We start from the raw sequence: 21771 nt of genomic DNA, 5'->3' as shown, positions 1-21771 counted from the left end.
ATTTTAATATTTCCCCTGCCAATCAATTGTTGCTTGTGAATTCTGGCCTAACCCTGTTCAAACTTTTCAAATGTGTACTCATTTACATTTTGAGTACACATTTTACTGTTTACGTCGTAGCATTTTAAATTGTGTGTCGCTCAAAACTTCAATCGCACACGCCACTGTTCTCTTAACACGCCTAATTTGTCTGCACGCTTTAATTAAAGACTTTCACCTTGTCCATAAACGTTTAATGCCCTGAAGCTCCCAGTTAAAACCTGTCTGCCTCGCGATTAAACGATTTAACAAGAAACCGCATCCTCTGTCTGTCTGGCCTGTAAGATCAGCCCCGCTAGACTCCACTTCCCAGAATGCCTTGCTCGTCGTGTGCTCGGACGGTTCGATGCGGTAATGAGCCGGAGCTGAACTGGAGTCGGCTTGCGTCTCCCTAACGATCGGCGGGACTCAGGTGGCGGGTGCTGCAGCCTGTATTGTCCCGGGCCCATGGGTGCTCTTTGTTTGGCCTGTGATGTCACTGGTGATTATGTCAGAAGGTTATTGTTCCCCGATGCACCTGTTAGAGTCCTGGATATGTATTTATAGTCATTCATAGTCACTATTGTTCTTTACATACTGCAAAACACTCAAATATACTTTAAATTTGTAATATTATTTGATACATTTTCTACATTAAATAAAATCAACCATGTACTATCACACAGACTGCATTTTTTTTTTTTAAGTTTACCTTTCATTTAAAAGTTTTTCTTGATTGGACAACTGTACAAATGCCTCCAATAACTCAAATGTATTTTATGTAGCAGCAGCTAACGATCATTTTGCTAATCGATAAGTCTAGCGATTATTCTTTCAATTAATCGCTTAGTTGTTTAGAACGTGAAATGCCTGTAAATATCTCTAGTATATAACAGATAAAATATGTATTTGATCACAAACGCTAAAAGTACACGTGTCCTTTGTCATTTTTTTAATGTAATTCCCGCTTTGTACTTAAAACATCTTCTCTCACACATGGCATGTTCTGGAGTCTGTTTATTGTCCAGACAAGATTTATGAATTGACTAACAATGATCTCAGTAATCGATTTAGTTGTGATTAATCGATTAACCTGTTGCAACCCTGAATTTATGAAATGTTTATTATAAAATCTATACTTAGATCTTACTTTGTGTACACGTAATATTCTATTGCAGTTCATTTGGAGAACTTCTTTATCTCTTCTTATTTTTCAAAAAACATTATACATTTCTCATGTAATGCTCACAGTCCTGTTCCATCTTTCCATCTTCTCCTCACCGCTCGGGCCTCATTGGTTTTGCATGTTTTAGCGCTTGAGTCCAGATAGATTTCATGCTGCTTTAGCGCTTGTTGAGTAACGTCTGGTCATTTTGGAATCGGAATCTTTTCATTCTTCGGACCATATTTTTGTCTAACGCTGTCCAACCTCATTGTCTCCCGGTCGTCGTGTACCCAGCGACATAAACCAGCGCGCCATAGTAACGGTCGTGTTTGTTGTAGTCAGTGGCAGATGGCCGTGGTCCTGACGCCACCTGATCTGCAGCCGCCCGCTACACATGGCTCCCATTTCCCCAGTGCTCAGTGTTCAGAGTGTGGCCTCATGGGAACATCCTGTGGTCACAATCAGAGCCGTTCTGTTGTTTCTGAGCAAGACCAGGCCTCATGCACATTTGTCCGTTCAGTAGACGATGACGAAGAACAATTGCCTAATGATGTCGAGATTAGTCGGTTTATCGATAATCGTGACAGGAAGTTGTGAATGCCCATTGTAAAATCCTTATAACGCTAAAATGAAACAGGAAAATCGTGGACAGAACTGGTAGAACAAACAGAACAGGACCAGAGAGTGCAAAACAAAATGAAATCAAAATGAAATAAAATGTAATTCATGCATATGTTCCCCGATGCATGGATCTGACCCGTCCCAGTGTCTGATAGATCTGTCCATGTTTAACTTCAAAGTCAACTATGTTAAACTCTCTTTTCTTTAAACTATCTATCTTTTAACCAAGCTTAAGATAAGTGGAAAGTTAAACAAAAAAAACAAGGATGCTAGCTTGTATTTTGTCTGTGTCACTCTTTTCAGGAAGTTGCCACGGGCGACACCTTTATCAGTGGCTCTTTTTTCCAGGTTTTGTTCAAGCCATGTTCAAGCAGGTGCAATGTTGACTTTTTGGGGCACATGAACACTGAATATTTTCCACAAATCCACTTTACGTATGATTTTAGCAGTGAATGAATTGCCAGAAATGTGATCTCAACACAAGTGTGCAATCAGAAGTAAAAGTGGGCGGGGCAGGATAGGGTAAATATTAACGATTGGCTTAGACTGAGACTGCCAAATGTGGCTCTCTGTCCAGTTTCTGTTACCATAGAAAGATTTCTGCTGAATACAGTATTATATATCAGTAATTATTTGTATGTATAACCTATAAATGTTTAATGTTCCTGAGAGCGATATCAGACTTGAATCCATTGAAAAACCTCTGTTAATGATTCACTGGATTGACCTCTGATGAAAGAAAACTATCGGATTGAACTTTCTATTACAATGAACAAAAATGTGTCACCTCCAGTCCGTCCTCGGTGAGACGTTTGGACACTAAGACTGCTATAAAAAAACAAACATTTACTAACGACATGTTAAACTACTGCTCCTACATATGCTGAGTGTTACTTACTCATGGCTTTTATCTCATCCAGAGTTATTTTAACCTTTGACTTGAATCATTTCTCATGGATTCACTCCTGTTTTTATTGAGTCATTGGAGCTCATCAGAGACATCAATGTCGTCATATGGCAGGAATAGAGACGGTCATGTTTGTGTTTTTAAAGCGGACATCAGATGTAGACATGAGATGACAAAGCGACTAGTATTATGTTTATTGTTCCTGAAGCCTTGGGTGACGGAGCTAATGTTCAGTGAGTGGCCCAGCTGTGGTGCTAACAGCCGAGCCGCCTTTTGATTGGGAGAAGATTGATGTGGGCCACGATCCGGGGGCAATCTAAGCAGGCTTTAACAGCAGCTGCGGAAAATCCCTAATGCTCAGCCCAGATGTGAGGGAGAATGGGGAGTGAGAGAAAGGGAGTGAGAGAAAGGGAGTGAGAGAAAGGGAGTGAGAGAAAGGGAGTGAGAGAAAGGGAGTGAGAGAAAGGGAGTGAGAGAAAGGGAGTGAGAGAAAGGGAGTGAGAGAAAGGGAGTGAGAGGGGGACGGAGGGAGGGAAAGAGGGAGAGAGGTAAGGACAGATCTACTGCACTGTACATGGAGGAGTTCTCCTGGGGCCAGTGAGTTTTTATTAAGTCAGAGAAACATTCTCTTCAATAACTCAACACTGACAAATGTTGTCTCTAGGGGTGAGTGATATTGACAATATTCAATATTTTGTGGAGTAGCCCACTAACAGTATTCAGATAATATTGCTTTATGTCAACATACAGTAATCATCAGACAAATGTGACTAGTCTGTAATGTAAGTGCAGAAATGACCTTATACCCTTTATATAAAAGTTTACATTTTTATTTTTAATCGGTACATTTTGTAGTATTTTTCTTTTACTATAAATGAAAGTCTCAATATTCAAATTTTGTATATCTTATCTTACACAGAAGAAAGTTGCACTATCAGGATGAGATTAGAATTGTGTTGAGTGTTCTAATACAAGAGTTCTCAACCACCCTTCACCAGAGGAAAATATGTATTTAAAATATTTGTTTTAACATTTTTTATGTTCCTGTTTTTTTGTCTGAAAATTTGTATGAAGACATTTTTTTTTTTACTATTGGTAAAGAGTTGTGTATTCATTTAGTTTAATACTGGTTCTTACAAGACAAAAGTTAGGGACCAAATATGCAAAATAATGCAACAACTACTAAAAAGATAATAACAATAAAACATCAGTTGTATAAAGGGCAACTCAAAGATGCTTAAATTATGTGTTGATAACATGATAATATGAATAGTATATTTAAAACACACAAATTAAAATAAGCTCAAACAAATCCTCTATTCAGTGCATAAAATAGTACATTTGGTTTAAGTTGTTACATGCTATGAATAAAATGTGAGTCATATATTGATTAAATGTCCTCGATAAACAATGCCCCTCACATACACATTATACTGTAAATTACTTTACACCATGCTTCTTTTATTGTGCAATCTTGAGGTAAAATAAAACAAGAAACACTACAACAGGTACTTTTATGTCATACACACGTCAAGAATGAGCCCACCATGACGTCAGAATGTACTGATGTTTTCACTCCCAACAACAGTGAAGAGTTTAATAACAGAGCTTAAAATGGAGCAAACTCAGATTATCTCCTCTGTTTATAAATCCTGGAGTGACCTTGGCGTTTGCTTTGACACGTGCGGACAGTCCACATCAGCCATAGATCTGCTCCACTGGACTGTACACTGACATGGAAATCCACGCAAACAACCACCTGTACTATTTAAATACAGTGTTTTAAGTACCAAGTGGTGTCTTGTATTTTCTTAAACCTTGTGATGAACTAAGATGACTCTCACAATATGACAATGTACTGCCAATATGCATGTTTTTGGGGTCTGTTTAGGCAATCACAGCTTTAGTTACTCCTGAAGTCATTATAAAGTGTACATAAAACATGATCAAATCAAAGTCATAACCTAAAATCCAAAGAAATATGCTACGATGATAATGATAATCATATAGAGTGACGGCTGGAACAGTAATTTTTAGCACTAAATATTTGTTGCGTGTACATTTTCTTTGCAATTGTGGATTGATTTTTGTTATTCTTTGTGTGATATTATAAGGTTTCAGCTGTAGAGCGTGGAATAAGTAACTTCATGCATTCATTCAGCTATTTATTTGATGCATTTAATGATTCTGTGTAAAAATGTGTTTACTGGGATTCTCGTGATTTGTCAGTGGCATAAAATACTTTCAATATTATCATTTATCACAATGTGTTTGTGTAGCAATTTAAATCAATATATTGGGTTTAGGCTTATTGCGACAGGCCTACTTATTATAATACATAATTCATAATACAATGCACAATGAAAATACAAAACAAATAACCTTTACCCAAATTGATACCATACACGAAACAACACGTCCTATTGATTCATCTGTATTAGGAGCTATAGTAATGATTTCTCACGTAAGAAACGAAAGAAATGTATCAATATATGTGTTTTTGATAATGAGGGGTGGACAATATGGGAAAAAAGATGTCACACAGAAATCTTCACCATTTTTTTTGGAGCCAGATCTCAACTTCGACCTCACTTGGTTCTTTATTGTTCTTTTAAGAGGCTACCGAAGACATCTACCGTGTCAGAAAGTTCAGTCTTCATTGTAGTTGGTTAAATCCGTCTGTCACTCTCGGGCATTGCTGACACTGTCCAATAGGAGGGAGTGGGCGGGCCTTTGTTTGAGCTGAACGCAAGAGAAAATTAATGAAACCCAATTTAGCAGATTGTCACAGTAATGAGATCTCTAAATTCATGTTTTATTAACATATTGCCCAGCCCTATTAATATGACCACATTGAATCAAAAGAGGGAAAAAACCTGTTGATTTGTTTGTCATTTCGGCCCCTACTTTTCTTTTTTTTATGTTCTACAATTTCATATATGGTAAAAAAAAAAAAAACAGTGGCGCCATTCTTTTATCTAGTATAATTACTGCATTTGTCTCCAGCGTTTTGTGAACTTTTTCCCTCATCGTAAGGGATTGTTGGTGAGAAAAAGTCTTAAAATCACTCGCGCTCCGCCCAAGTCAACCATAAAAAGTCCCACCCAAACACGATTGGAGCCAGCGGTTGTGCTCGGGCTTCTGCTCTGTAATTCCCATCTGAGAGGCGCTGCGTCTGTGTGTGTGTGTGGCATTCTGTCTGGTATTTTTAGGGTCAGGCGAGGTTTCCTAATAGACTATTACAAAAGCATGCTTCTCCCGTGTCAATGAGCTCTTAAACACTTAACAGCTTTAACAGTGTGATAGTGATGAGGCGGGTTTAATATGACTGTGTGTGAGTTTACAGTTGTGTCATCTTTGTTGACCCGACGCACTCGCTCTACTCCGGTGTTTCCTGGCAGATTTTGGGAGGGACTTGTTTGGAAAGACATCAAAAAGCTGCAGGTTTAGTTCAAATAAGTCTGCAAAGAAGATCAAATGAACCGTTTTGGGACAGTTCCAATAAGGCCTTGTTCTGGGATTTTTTTGTATTGTTGCAAGCTACAATAGTTATCAACATTCAGTTATAGACTTTAGTAAAGAACAAAATCTGCTTAGGCCTTCACACAACTTGTATTTAGTGTCTAAAGGTTTGCAATAATTTGTTCTGTGTGTGATCTTGGAGAAATGTGCTCTGATGTTTGAGATGAGACATTATACCATGTGACATAGACACCTGGTGAAACAAATCTGATGATATATTTTTAAATTTTGTTATTAGCGTTAGTTATATATGATGCAAAATGCTTGTAGATAAGAGATTTTTAATCAATTTGATCCAGATGAAGCTCAGGTGAATCTGTGTGACAACATCCTGATGGTGAATATTTACAACAGAAGAGGGTTTTGATCATAAACTCTTCCCTGCGTCTTTATGAAACCATTTTTGCTTTGTCCAAGTCATAAAACCTCTTCTCTCAGCGGATGACAAGTTTTTCAGTTTGTATGGTCCAGATTATAAAATTAGTTGACGATTATTTCCATAATCGATTAATTGTGATTGCTCAATCTAAAACTTCATCACAGAGGAAATCATCAACCTGATGGTGAAAACACAGATATTTACTTTTTTGTTACATAAATCCATGTTTACATTACTCATTGGTAACAGACAATCTTCAGCAGGGTTAATTTCCCATTAATTTCCTATAATATCAATAAAAATGGATCTGATTCTTCGAGATAATTATTGTTTCTATTATGTGCTGCCCCTTGTGGCCATAGTTTGTATCTACCATCCAGTCTTGCAATGTTTTCTTTAAATTCCCTCTTAAAACTACCCAATATTCTAACTTTGAAAAAGAAAGTAAGTATTCTCACTTTTGCCCATGGCTTTCTTCTTCTTAGCTCGCACAAACCTTTTGGCACATTTGTATTATTCACAGGAATGATTTAAACAGCTTTTTTACATGTTGGGGCAGAGCATCGCACAGCCAACACACTCTCATTCCAAAACCTTTTATAGCTACTCGTGTGGCTCTTTCTTAAGAGCTTGTAATTAAAAATAAATAAATCAAAATTATGCAGTATAGTCTGGAGCTAGTTTTACAATATACTCTAAGAGTGTTAAGCTCGAGTGCACAATTGTGTCATTGTTGCCCATTTGACATGAGGTGTATCCTAACCTCATTGGCTTTTTACTATCAATGAGGATATGTGCACAAATACCTTCATCATCCCTATCAGCATTTGGCCTCAATAAGTCTCAGGTTTCAGAGACGCATTATCACTGCAAATACAGATGTCCAATTTTCTATTGCTATGTTTGATCCACACTTGTTTATGAATTGTCTTGACGTGGACAGCTTAATTAATTCCTTTAGCAGCCACTGTTTGTCCATTTTAGATCAGGTGGCACCTGTAAAATCCACTTTGTCAACACAGAAAAAAGCTTGTCCTTGGATAAATGAAGGTATCCTAAATCTAAAGAGGCTTTGTCTTGAGGTCCATAGGTTACACCTCAGAGATCTTGTATCATCTTACAATGAAATTATGGAAAGTTCCAGATCTGATTACTTCTGCCAGCTAATTACATCTAACAAGAAAAACCCCAAAGTGCTGTTTGACTCTTATCAATTCTATTGTATGTCCTACAGCAGCAGTTACACCTGTTTCCTGCAAAGCTGACAGCAATGAATTCCTCAGGTTCTTCACCGATAAGATCAAGATGATCAAATGCCACTCCTTTTGTGTGATAACTCTGTTTCTGTGGAACCTGTTTCCCAAAACTGGTCTTCTTTTAAGCCTGTCACTCAGGGACATCTCAGCTCTGGTGACCAAGATGAAACCCTCCTCTTGTACATCAGATGCCCTTCCCTGCAGGCTCTTCTTCCTCAAAGTGTTTGATGTAATTGGCCCCTGGGTTACCAAAATGGTAAATCTCTCTCTTTCTACCGGTGTGTTTCCTGGTCCATTTAAACATGCCATAGTTGAGCCTTCACTCAAAAAGACAAACTTGGACCCGACAGACCCAAAAAGTTTCAGACCTATTTCAAAACTCCCTTTCATGTCCAAGATCCTAGAGAAGGTGGTCTCTGAACATCAGTCTAACATTGCTAAAAGTGTGACAGTGACATTATGATGTCGGCTGATTCTGGAAAATGCACTGTTCTCGTTCTGCTGGATCTGTCTGCAGCCTTTGACACCGTCGACCATCATTTACTGTTAAACAGATTGAGGGACCTGATTGGACTATCAGGGTCAGTTCTTCATTGGTTTTCCTCATATTTATCCGGTCGGAGCTTTAGTGTCACTGCAAACCAAATAATGTCTGACTCAGCTGATCTGTTGTGTAGAGTTCCTGCGGTGTCTCAAAATGATCTGGAACTCATAATTCACGCTTTTGTGTCTTCACTGTGACTATTGTAACAGTTTGTTTTCCTGTCTTAACAAGAAGGAGTTCTCTCGTCTGCAGCTGGTCCAGAACTCTGCAGCGAGGATCTTGACTCGCACAAATAGAAGGGCCCACATTTCACCCATTTTAAAAGCCCTTCACTGGCTGCCGGTCTCCTACCACATACAGTTTAAAATTCTAGTTCTGACTTTTAGAGCTTTGCATGGTCAGGTGCCTTTGTACATCAACGATCTGATCATACCTTATACTCCCCCTCGATCACTGAGGTCTTTGGATCAGAAACAGTGGTTGGTTCCTTGCACTCGCTTTTGGACCAGAGGAGACAGATCCTCTGGTCCGTTGCCGTTGCGCCCAGACTCTGGAATGATCTTCCGCTCTCCCCACGGTCACTGGACTCTTGTTGCTTTTAAGGGTCAGTTCAAAACCTTTTTATTTAGTCGAGCATTTTAAATTGCATTTGCTTTTGGGACTGATTTGACTGTATATTGTTGTATGTGTATTGCTCACTGTAATTTTTCTGTGTTTTTATTGTTTTATTCTGTGTTTTGTGACGCACTTTGTGACTTCTGTCTGTGAAAGGTGCTATACAAATAAAATGTACTTACTTATAAGTGTAAATAACAGCTACGTGCTCTGCTTTTATAAACCACATTATCTTTATTATCCAATATCATGGCTCAAATCCCTTCAAGAGTGGAGCAGATGGACAGACCTCTGCTGCTGGACTCGGCGGCTAAACCCTGCTGCTATTTATAAATGCAGCATGGGCATGTGGAAGGGCTCCTCGGGCTCTTTTAACGATCACCTCCATCGATCGCGCAGTGTCACAAGGAAATGGAGTTTGTATTTTGGGCAGAACGGTAATATGATATAGATTAATATCTCTGCGGCCTATTTTTTCAAGGAAGTAGTCCCTTTATTGCTTTACCTGAGTTGTCACGGCACATTTTGGCATATCCACTCATTTGAAAGTAATGTAACGTGCATGAGATTGCGACTCAAATTGGCACGAGTTCATTACAATATTAATAAGTTTTGACCTTGGTGTTTCAAAACTGGCCGAAAGCGATCAGTTTAAGGTTCTAGTGACTTATTTCTTGACAAACGAATAGTTGATATGGCTCATACTAATTAGTGAATAAATGTTGCGACGGTGCATTTCCAGTTTAGCATATCAAAGCATCCGTGAAAGTAAAGGTGATTTTGAAAAAAAGACTGATAAGCAGCATTGTCAGGCCCAGAACTTATACTCTAACTTGCAAAACCAGTAACTCTAGATACAGATAATGAAATTAAGGCGTCTCCTGGTTAGGGAAATTTCAGGGTCATTTGAGCAAGTATCGTTCCTAAAAAAAACACATTAATAGACAAAAATTGATCTTTCTTGAACCGTGTTAGAATTATCTTGAATGATCTAATATTAGTGTTGAAAATGATTATCAAGCTATTCCTTTGTATCGAAATTGAGTTTACATTTTAGTTTTGTGACGCAACTGCTTATTAACTTATGTGTAAATAACCGTTTACATTGGCACTGTAGACAAAAAACATGAAAAAAAAGGATCATATTGATCTTTGTGTTAAATCTCTTTAAACGTATTATTTTAGGTTTAATTATTACAAATGTGTGTAAAATAAATCACAAAAGTGCAGGACTATCACCTTATACCCTTATTTGAACGTTTGCAACATTTTCAACAACAACTTTTCTTAATTTTTATTTTGCAATCAGTACCAACACACCCGATATTCACATTGTGTTCAAATCTTAAAAACAACACTCACGATACTATCTTATTTTCTATATATTGCCCAGTTCTAGTTCAAGTGCGTTTTGTCTCAGTCACTGCAGTAATAACTTCAAGACTGTACCCTCCCTGTTGTGAAATTGCCCTCTCATCGGAGCCCTCCTCTGGGACGCTGCTGCTGCCTCTAACCCTCTGTCCTCGTGCTGGTGGTGGGCAGGCTCTTTGTCAGCTCATGTGGAGGAAACAGAGGGACGTCTCACACTCGGACAATGGAGCGGGCACACAGCGCAGAGAGAGGAGAGGGACAACCTGGGCACAAAGGACTGCTTCTGCTGTCGTGGCACATACAGCCCATAGGAGCGTGGCACTAGCAGATGCATGAGAGAGGAGTGGGGTGCATGGGGTGCGAAATGAATAGAACCAGAATCAAAAATTTGAACGGTTACTATTTTGGAGAATGCTAAGTAAACACAATATTTCCAGCAAACAAAGTATCTAGTCTCATTATGTCTGAGTTTAGATTTCTACAGCATTTTTTGAAGTCCATGTGATTCTTGTAAGCAGTTTATATGTCAGTCTTCAGAGGGTAATGCTCCTGGATGCCTAAGATGTCCACAGAATCAGAAACACGTATCTGGTGCTGGACCATCATATTTACAGCGGTGGAAAAATAGTATGTATGTATTGTAAATTAACCAAAATAAACTATACTATTGCATATTATAACAATTGGTTTGGATATATACTAAATTGAATATTGAGTATTTCATCCATGATAAAATGATAATTAAAAGCACACATGTTGGTCTGTGTGGGCGACCCGCAGCGGCTCTCTGTGGTATTCCGTGTTTTGCTGCGATGTCTTTCCCCAGTTTCACCCCGTTTTGCGCTCTCTAGTGGGGCCTACGAACCAGAAAACACAATTAATCCACAATTATAATAAAATTAACAGATACTTCCAAACCTTTCATTTCACAGTCCATTCACCTTTTGTGTTGTTACACTTGAACCTCAATCAAGACATTTACAAGCAATTTTTTTCACATTTCTCATGGATTGTGACAATATTCTTAAATGCGTCATTAGTTTAGTAAAAAACAAACATTTTTTTGTCTAGATCACACCGACTGCTGCTGTAGATTCACGTGTGACATTTCAGTGTATCATAGCTGAGGTCCTTGTTGCTTGTTAAATAGCTTTACTCTGTTGTGAGAAGTTCCACGTTTGTGTAAGATAAGAGATAGAGATTTACGGACAAAGATTAGCAGCATGCCAAAAGTCAAGTTTTTGGAGCCACAAAAACCAAAACAAGTTTAGCCTTGTTGCCTCGACTCATGGCCCACAAGGCTGTTCTCTTCAGTGCACAACACTCAAAATAATCTTTATTTAGCCACGCTCAGCCTTCCCTTTTTAGTTTTTCTTTCCACCAACCCCATTCAGACAGTTTTAGAACATTACTTCGGGTATGTTTTTTCGAGGCAGTGCCAGAGGTTTTGGCCTGAAGTAGAAAGACACTATTCTTTTGCACAGAGAAAAACAGGGATCCAACGATGCTTTGAAGAGGAAGGAAGTCGGTCCGGGGAAGAATCAGGGGCAGACGCAGATCAAGGGATAGAAATACACGAAGAAACGGCATCATGTGTGAGAAAAGTGGGCAAAAGCGGCATTACATTTTAGCAGATGTTTGAGGAGCAGACTGGGTAGTGGTGGTTATTACACAGAAGCATGTTGTCATAATTGGATACTGAAAACGCTGAGGGAAGCAGTTTTGCTGGAGTCAGAGGATCCAAGTTAACTCCACATAATGAAGCTGCGTGCAACAGACATATTTACAGTACCTGTTGCTATAGCGAGTCAGCACTTATATAAAGAGCACACAACAATCATGATTTAAGTAAAGTGTACATCTAACTTCAAAACTGTTATAAATGTGAATCTATCCTCTATGTAAAGCGGGCTGTTATTTCATAAGCAAAGGCTGATTGGCTCAAGGACATTGGATAGTGGTGAAGTTATGAACATCCACAAATGCAGCTTATCGAGTCTGTTTGTGTTTACATACTTTGGAATTAGACTGGATCTGGTCTGATACAATGATACTGATACACGTCTTGGTATTTATTTACTTGAGGACATTTGAGGGAACCACAAACAAACATTATGGCCATAAATTAAAATTCTGTATTGAAGAGTTCCTTTTTAATTAGATTTTGCCTGGTTTTATACAGTCATAGTTATTATAAAGATGATATAAAGTATTTTCCTCTTTTTGTGTGTGTCCTCAGGTTTGAGAAGGGCAGGATCTACACTTACATTGGGGAGGTGGTCGTGTCCGTTAACCCTTACCGTGCCATGAACATCTACAGCCGCGACATCATTGAGCAGTACAAAGGCCGAGAGCTGTACGAGCGGCCGCCACACCTGTTTGCCATCGCTGATGCTGCGTACAAAGCCATGAAGAGGAGGAGCAAAGACACTTGTATAGTCATCTCAGGTAACAGGAAAGCCCCCTGCGTTCATCCCAGCTACTGTTTTACAGGGAGGTCAAATGTGAGGCTTCACAGAGGAAAACCCTGCCCTGATGTTTACATGTAAATGATGTAATCCTAAAGCGGAGGCCTCTGGGAAAACATACATCCACATCCAGTTAAAAATATCAATTTGCCCTCAGAAACATGTGGCTGCAAGCTGTGCGCCTACAAAACAATGAATATAGCACCACACTGTGGTCAAAGTAGAAACTGACACCTTAGTTCTACAGTGATTCAGTTCATAAACATTCACGGTACTTCAATTATGTGATTTTATTGATCTAGTTTTTGCTTCTTTTTTACAGGGGAAAGTGGAGCAGGAAAAACAGAAGCCAGCAAGTACATAATGCAATACATCGCTGCTATCACTAATCCTAATCAGAGGGCTGAAGTCGAAAGGTACGCTCAGCGTGAGGTGTGGGCGGGGGTTCAGACTGGGCCAAATGTAGGTCAAAAAGTAAAATAAGAAAGGGAGTTCAGTAACCAGGTTAAATATTGACTGAAATGATATGACTGATAATATTGGGCTGCACCCAAAGTCAACAGTTGAGATAAGACATTACATCACCATTATTAAGTCATGCAGGCTTAAATACTCCTCTTTATAATTAGACTATTGGACTATTTAATGTAGAAACACTGTAAAGTCATAAAACCTAAGCCATATCAATAACATTACATTGAATATTTCTTGAAAGGGTAAAAAATATGCTGCTTAAATCCAATTGTGTCCTGGAGGCCTTTGGAAACGCCAAGACCAACCGAAACGACAACTCCAGCCGCTTTGGGAAATATATGGACATCAATTTTGATTTCAAGGGTGATCCAATCGGAGGCCACATCAGCAACTACCTGCTGGAGAAGGTATGGACTCTAGAAGCTTTAGTTTTGCAGACAAAAATGCAATAATGTTGTAAGAATTGTTTCATTTTTTAACAGTCCAGAGTAATTGTCCAACAAGAAGGAGAGCGGAGCTTCCATTCTTTCTATCAGGTCATCGATACAACAGATTCAAATATCACTGTGTTGTACTTCAAACTAATATAAATATTCTGTTTTATTCTGTGTTAGTTACTCAGAGGCGCTCCAGAATCTTTACTACGATCTCTTCACATCCAGAAAGACCCAAAAGCTTACAACTACGTCAAAGTCGGAGGCCAATTAAAGGTGTTTTTTCTATATTTACTTTATCTTACAATTCAACAATGAGGATATACTTTGGATGGCACTAGCAAATGCTGAAACTTATCTGGGGCCGCTGAGTTCCTTCTGCCACCCGTCTGACAGAAATGTGGGTGTTGTTTTCGATGGCTCTTTTAAATTTGACCATGCAGCAAATCAGCCAAGTTGTTATCAACTTTTATCAACTGCACTTGCTCAGAAAGGTGAAACAATGTCCTAGAACATGTTATTCATACTTTTATAACCTGACACTTAGACTACTGTAACTCCCTGTAATCTGGGTTAGACCAGGCCTCCATCCACCGCCTGCAGTTTGTCCAGAATGCAGCTGCTCGTTTGCTCACAGGGCACCAGAAAATATGATCACATTTCTCCTGTGCTGGCCTCTTTGCACTGGCTCCTGTCAGCTTCAGGAATGATTTAAGATGTTGTTGATGGTTTTCAAATGTTGGAATGGACTGGCTCCTCCTTATCTTTCAGAGCTTTTGTCTGTCCATGTTCCTAGAGCATTGAGATCATCAAATCTGATGACTTTAGATGTTCAGAGGTCACGTTTGAAAACCAAAGGGGACTGCACTTTTGCAGTGGCGGGTCCCAGACTCTGGAATAGTCTTCCAGAGTAGTCTTTGGGCATTAGAACAGCCTTTTTTGTTTACACAAGCTCTTACAAGATGAGCAGAACATTTTATAGCATTATTTTACCTTGTTTTGTATGTTCTATTGTATTTTATATTGCCTTTGTACAGCACTTTTGGCCATTGTGGTGTTTTTAAATTACTTACTTACAATTATTTATTCAAGCTTATTTATTTAATGGCACAGGGACAGTGCGCAATTCACAGCAATATTAACAGGAGAAATGCATTCTAAACGTGAATGTTGATGCTCTATTCGGTTGCACATGTGTGTTTTATGTGGCTGACGGCGCATAAACTATTGTCTGGACTCTTTGTTTGCAGACAGTACGACTTGCAGATGTCGTCTCGCCACAAGCGTACACAAGAAAGGCAGTTTTTGGCACATTTGTTTTGAAGTTGAACTATTGTGTCAAGTCTTGGAAAACAGTCATTACACCTGTGATTACCAGCATCTGTGCAGGGTTAGGAGGAGACACGGGGACAATCATTTAAACATGCCGTGCCTCGTGCTGCTGTTTCTGCATCCGCATAATGGGCCTGGAAACCACTTGACAATAACAAACATCTGACATCACCGAGAACACTGAACCCGCAGCGCTGAGTCAGTGGTGTGGGAAAACTGCATCAGCAAATCTGACTTTATAGCGCTATGTTATGGACTACTTTTGTGGCTTATTGTTTTGAGTAGATATTAAATGTGCGTATATATTGCAGATGCTTTTCACTGCAAATGTTTGTAAAACTAGTCTGAAAACGTATTCTCCAACCATGGTAATTATCTTTAATATTTGTATTTTTGATATTTACATGGATAGCTATTACACAGCGGCATTCATAGCAGTAGTCACTTGTAAGATAAGATAAGATATTCCTATTATTGTCCACACATGGGGAAATTTCATTGTTGCAACGCAGGTAGATACAGAGGAAAAGAACAGATAACTTATCATGGACACATCAACAACACTGATGTTCCAAAAAACAACACAAATATAAGAAAGTTTTAATGGGCAAATGTTTTACTTAGGTTAGGGTTTGGTTAAACTTTAGGAAGGTTAAAAAATACTCTTAATAGAAGAACTCTTATAAACAAAAACTCTTATATACAAAAACTCCTATAGACAAAACCTCATTTCCTAATAAGGAATGGAGGGGAAAAATAAATAAAGATAAAAATAAAATTAAAATTAAATTAAATAAAATAAAAAACAGCAAGATAATACTACTAAAATAAACACTCTATTTTCATCAGTTATATATATATTTCATCAGTTGTCTTGGTAACATTTATGTGCTTTGACTTCATGTAAATCCTACTTTGCGGGAATGGTCCGTCCTGTGATTGCTGTGTTCTATTTTTTCCCCTGGATATTTCAGACATATTTCTGTATTGTAATTACTGTGCCAGCAAGCCTCCTCGCATTGCCTATTGGCAGCGCCGTCTCTCCATTTCTAAATCCGTTCCTCTTTGTGTCTTTTGTAGTCGGGCATTAACGATAATGCCGACTTCAAAGCTGTGGCTGACGCGATGAAAGTGATCGGCTTCACTGGGGACGAGCTCCAGACGGTTTACAAGATCCTGGCCACCATCCTGCATCTGGTACGGCTCGATAATGAAGCGTCCTCAAAACCTGTCCGATGCCAGCTCTGTGTCCCAGTGTGGAGACTATATGGGGATTACACGGCATCATAGTGTACATTAGACAAGTTATACGTTCAATGATCATGGAGGTTTTATCTTTCTTTTTCAGTACTAATACACTTACTAATACTAATAGAACGGACCACTCATTCTCACCCAACATACCGTATGTTCCGCACTATAAGGCGCACTGTCAATGAATGGTCTATTTTTGATCATTTTTCAAATATAAGGCGCATTAAGCGAAACAAAACGTGTACCACACAAAATCGCTTCGAGGTCAGTAAGCACAACCAGAATTAGTCCATATTTAAGGCGCACTGGATTATAAGGAGCACTGTCATTTTTAGAGAAAATTAAAGGCTTTTAAAGTGCGCCTTATAATGCAAAAAAATAAGGTATTAGATAACTAGGATAATTTAAATTCAGATTATTCTCTTTTATTGATTTAACTTCACATACTTAGTTGTGGTATGTTACTTCTGAAGGTAAACTGGCATACATCACATTCATATTGGAAGACGACTGAAGTGTTTTTCCCAAGAACACAATAACAGTATGCACCACTTTAATAACCCGCTTCTGATGTGTTAGTGTTTCATTGAGTAGAGTATCTTTTTTTTCCAGGTACTAGTAGTAGAATTTGAACAATAACGATACTTTTTTTAGGTTCCTCTTCCTGTATTAATCACTATCTAGCATTACAACTGTTCATACATTCCATAGAATATGATTTTATGTCATCATGTCCTGTACTGGTACCTTTAAACGGTACCCAGCCCTATCTATGAGCTTCAAAATGATCCTACCTTTAGACAAGTGTATCTTTAGTATATCTCCTTAGCTATTATTGCTCTCATATTATACACACGTGCAACACAACTTGCTACTGTGAATGTACTGTGTGTTTTTTAGCTTTATTCTCCGCTGTGTTATTTTGACTGCCTTATCTGTCCACAGGGAAACCTAACCTTCGGCGTGGATGGTGACGTGACCCTGATAGAAAACTCAAAGCTAGTCTCTGTGCTCAAAGATCTACTCTCCACCAAAGAGGAGAACGTAGAGAAGGCCTTGCTGTATCGCACTGTCGCCACCGGCCGAGATGTCATCGAGAAGCAACACACTGAACAAGAGGCCAGCTATGGACGGGACGCTCTTGCCAAGGTTCGTTCAGTTTCTAATAAATTACATCAAACAGATTGTGGGTGCTTCCTAATTTCCTTGAGGTTATTTTAACCCGCATGAGTCACGGTACTGTGACTCGGAGCAGAGGGCGGACACTGTGGAGATGAGATGCGTGTGGGCAGGATCAAGACCGACGCTTTGGGTCAAAAACAATCTGACTCACTGCTGTTTAGGAAGTTCAAACGCAAATACAGAACATGCAATACAACGTTTAGGTAGGCGAAATTGCGGCAGTGTTAGTTTTATTTCTGGAGTATTTTGATGATGGATAATGACCTGGAGGTTAATACTAAAAGGCCACTAAAAGGTTGTTTGAATCAGTGGGGTCAGCATGAGCTGGGAGATACGGTATAATAAAAAATATAAAATATTTTTAGGCCCGAGCCCCAGCAGGGCGGAGGGCCTATTGCTCCCGCAACGCTGCCGAAGGCAGCGTTGCAACTGTCTGCGCCCGCATGTTTGGTACCCCGTCGCCCCTGGCAAGTACAGTGAACTAGCCCATGCCGAAGGCATGGATCATGCATACTTACTCCTGCTATGACAGAAATAGTCAACAATTAGTGAATGGGCGTAGCCCATTCACTAATTGTTGACAACAGCAGCGCGAAGCGCTGCATTCCTTCAAAAACCCTCCTGGCATCGTCCCGTACGCGAGAATCCATGCCGCAGGCATGGGCCATGCTTGTATCTGCTCAAATCAATGGAAGTCTATGGGGAGTGGGCGGGGCATCCCGACGGAATAGGGAGTGACGAGCGCGTAAGCGCTCGTAATGATGATTCCACCCCATGGCGGCATCGGGAAGGCTTAGAGCTTTCAAACGATGTATAATTTGTTGTTATAGTGGAAACGGCTATATTGTTTTTGCTAAAAATATTATTATTAGGCCCGAGCGCCACAAGCTGGCGAGAGGCCTATTAATCTCGTAAGGCCGTGCGAAGCACGGCTGCGAAAGTGCGCACGTAGTGCGCACGAAATCGAGCGCGAAGCGCTCGCCCACTTCCAAACACTCACTAACGCACTCCTCCACTCATGCACGCCCCGTGCATACTAATTAGTTGTAGGAAAATGGAACATTACCGTTGTAAACGGGCGAAGCCCGTGCAAAAGTTCGCACTAAACGAGCACTTTACATTGGGATGACGACCGCGAAGCGGTCGTCATCCCCATATAAAGCACTCATTTGCGCTAAGTAGCTCACGAATACGTTCCCCATCTCTTGCATGTTCCGTGCATATAAGCATGTAATGCAAAAATTGAACATTATTACTGTATAGAGGGCCAAAAACACAAAGTGGGCGGAGCCCACTCAAAATTATCGAAAGTACCCGTCAGTGACCAGGGACCCACACCATGAGGTAGGAAAGCGCGAGCGCTTTCCGAAAATGTATAGTTTATGATATTTGAAAAATGGGAAACATTGTTTTCGCATCGGAATATTATTCTTTCTTTCTTTCTTTCTTTCTTCTTCTTCTTCTCGGGACCAACCCCCCTATTTTTCACCCAGTGAACATTGACGAAAAGTCACAAAAATTTGCACACCTCTAAAAATCGTGCCTCTCTACATTCTGGCTATTTCCCTTTTCTAAAATAAAAAAAATTGGCGCGTCAGCGCCACCAAATGTACCAAAAATGCATTGAGAGATGGGAAATGACCCAAAAAAAATCTGATCGTAGAATCATGAAATTTGGCGCAGAGGTAGATGGTGACAAGAGAAGTAAAAAATATTATTACGGCAACGCCGTCCCCCGAACCAAATGTCGGCCATATTGCTTCAAAAATGGCTAAACATGACTTCGGAGTTTTTCCAAACGTCGTACTTTTACGAACTCCTCCCAGGGCGTTGGCCCTAAAAAGCTGAAATTTGGTGAAAATGCTACTGCGGAGTGGGACATCAAAAGTTATCCAAATTACATTGATACCTCTCACGGTCTCTGTGCGGCGAAGCCGCAAACTGTAACTAAAATTTCAGAAATCTCCCATATTTAAAATTTCTGCCGTTTGCGCAGATAAAGTCCGAATTGCATCAAATTAGAATCAGTTGTTAAACTCTTTGCCCTAAACCTACTTGAAGTGAAATAAATTCATTTGGCGCCACAGCGCCCCCTACAGATTTTATATGGAGGTTAAATGTTTAGTTTTGCGAAATTATATGAAATTTGACACACAACTCAATTTTAGCATCCCCATCAAAAAAGTCAATGAGACCCATGTCATAATTGTTATGGCGTTGCCCAACGATGACCGAAACCTTTCATGTTATTCCAATGGGGAAATCGCCAGAACATGTTTACACTTTAGACTTTCACAAACTCCTCCCAGGGCGTCAGCCCTATTAACCTGAAATTTGGTGGGACTCATCTTCAGGGGTGGACCATCAAAAGTTATCCACATTTTCATTCAAAGAGTCACGGTGTCTGTGCGGCAAAGCCGCACATTTTGCCAAGAATTCAAAATAAAATAGCTTTTTGATGGTAAAACAAAGGGGAGAAGATGTGACAGCGTCACAGATTCAGCAGTAGGCGTAATAAAAGGACAATTGGGGCGCGTTAGCGCCCCCTCCTCTTGCGGCGTGGCGGCGGTGTGGCGGCGGCGTGGCGAGGGCCGATCATTGCCGCTTGCGGCTATATTTTTTATTATTTTTCTTGTTCTTCTGCTTTTTGAGCTCTAATTTGACCCCCTGAACATGCTCAAAAACTCACCAAACTTTACCCAAAATTCAAAATCAGCGAAAAATTTTGTTTTTTCTGGGCCATTTTTTTTTTCGTTAAAAAATGGCGCGACAGCGCCACCGACAAAAGTCAAAATACATTGCGCCTATGGGAGACGCCCCGAGGTCAACTTTGTCGTAGAGCTACGAAATTCGGAACACGCATTCCTCTTGTGAGGACAAAAAACAAATATTATTGTGGCCACGCCCCCAGAATTACCCTATGCCCGCCATCTTCCTTTGAAAATGAAAACACGCTGTGTTAGCCATTTTGTTCACGTCAAACTTTGACAAACTCCTCCTAGGGCGTTTTGCCCACCGACTTCAAAATCGGCGGACGTCCTCTGGACAAGTGGGGCATCTAAAGTTATCCAATTTTTTGAGATACCTTTTACGGTCTGTGTGCGGCGCAGCCGCAAAGTTGGACAACTTATTTTGGGATATTGCAGATCTAAAAATTGTTCCCATTTGATCAAAACAAGTCCGATTAGGACCAAATTTGAATCAGTTTTTCAACTTTCTAGTTTGGACCAGTTTATGCTGACAAAATTGAAATGGGCGCGATAGCGCCCCCTACAGAGTGACCTTTAAATTAACATTGAAGGTCAAAAATTAGTTTTACCAAAATTTTCTAAACTTTACCCAAAATTCTATTTTGGCGTTGCGATCAAAAAAGCCAATCAGACAAACGCCTTAATTTTTACGGCGTAGTCGTAGCGATGACATAAACCTCCCATGTTATCCCTATGGGAAAACCGCTAAATCTCTCGAATATCCACATTTTTATGTTTTACACTTTAATGAAGTCCTCCTAGTGCGTTTTGCCCACCGACCTCAAAATCGGTGTACGTCCTCTAGACAAGTGGGGCATCTAAAGTTATCCAAATTTTAAGGATAGCTTTTACGGTCTCTGTGCGACGGAGCCGCAAACTTTTCCCTGAATTCTGACTATTTGGCCTTCAGAGTGGCCTATAAACAATAGAGTTTTTCCAAATGACATTATATTTTGCACAAAATTCTAATTTGCAATCCTGATCATAAAAGTATGAGAGCCAAAGTCATATTTTGTACGGCGTAACCGTAACGATGACAGAAACATCCCATGATATCCTTATGGGAAATTCGCGAAATTGCTCAAATCACCACATTTTTACGCTTCACACTTTAACGAACTCCTCCTAGGGCGATTGTCTGATCAAACTCATATTTGGGGAAAATCATTTACACAAGCGGGGCATCAAAAGTTATCCATATTTTGATTCTAAGTGCTACGGTCTCTGTGTGGCTGACCCGCAAATATATGTCACAAATGGGAAAACAGCGGAATCTCTAAAATGACCACATTTTTACGCTTCACACTTTAACGAACTCCTCCTAGGGCGATTGTCCGATCAAGTTCATATTTGGGGAAAATCATCTACACAAGCGAGGCATCAAAAGTTATCCATATTTTGATTCTAAGTGCTACGGTCTCTGTGTGGCTGACCCGCAAATATATGTCACAAATGGGAAAACAGCAAAATCTCTCAAAT

The 21771-nt window shown here is 39.8% G+C and overlaps 1 protein-coding gene across 1 annotated transcript in view; it reads left to right on the top strand.

Annotated features, from left to right (window-relative positions):
• myo1d (myosin 1D) overlaps positions 1–21771 on the top strand; it is a gene marked incomplete at its 3' end in the record, with an annotated part of 78919 nt that overhangs the window by 8431 nt on the left and 48717 nt on the right. Inside the window, exons 2-8 of the mRNA XM_072448471.1 lie at positions 12638–12846; positions 13189–13282; positions 13582–13747; positions 13823–13876; positions 13955–14050; positions 16187–16303; positions 17306–17509. Of these exons, the coding sequence (XP_072304572.1) occupies positions 12638–12846; positions 13189–13282; positions 13582–13747; positions 13823–13876; positions 13955–14050; positions 16187–16303; positions 17306–17509 (940 nt within the window). The remainder of the gene's footprint in view (positions 1–12637; positions 12847–13188; positions 13283–13581; positions 13748–13822; positions 13877–13954; positions 14051–16186; positions 16304–17305; positions 17510–21771) is intronic.

This window comes from Eucyclogobius newberryi, unplaced genomic scaffold (genome assembly GCF_026437365.1).
Source record: "Eucyclogobius newberryi isolate DKJ021-1_F unplaced genomic scaffold, fEucNew1.0.hap1 SCAF_167, whole genome shotgun sequence".
Taxonomy (NCBI): domain Eukaryota; kingdom Metazoa; phylum Chordata; class Actinopteri; order Gobiiformes; family Gobiidae; genus Eucyclogobius; species Eucyclogobius newberryi.
Note: the sequence above shows the minus strand (reverse complement) of the source record. Positions and strands in the feature narration are given on the sequence as shown.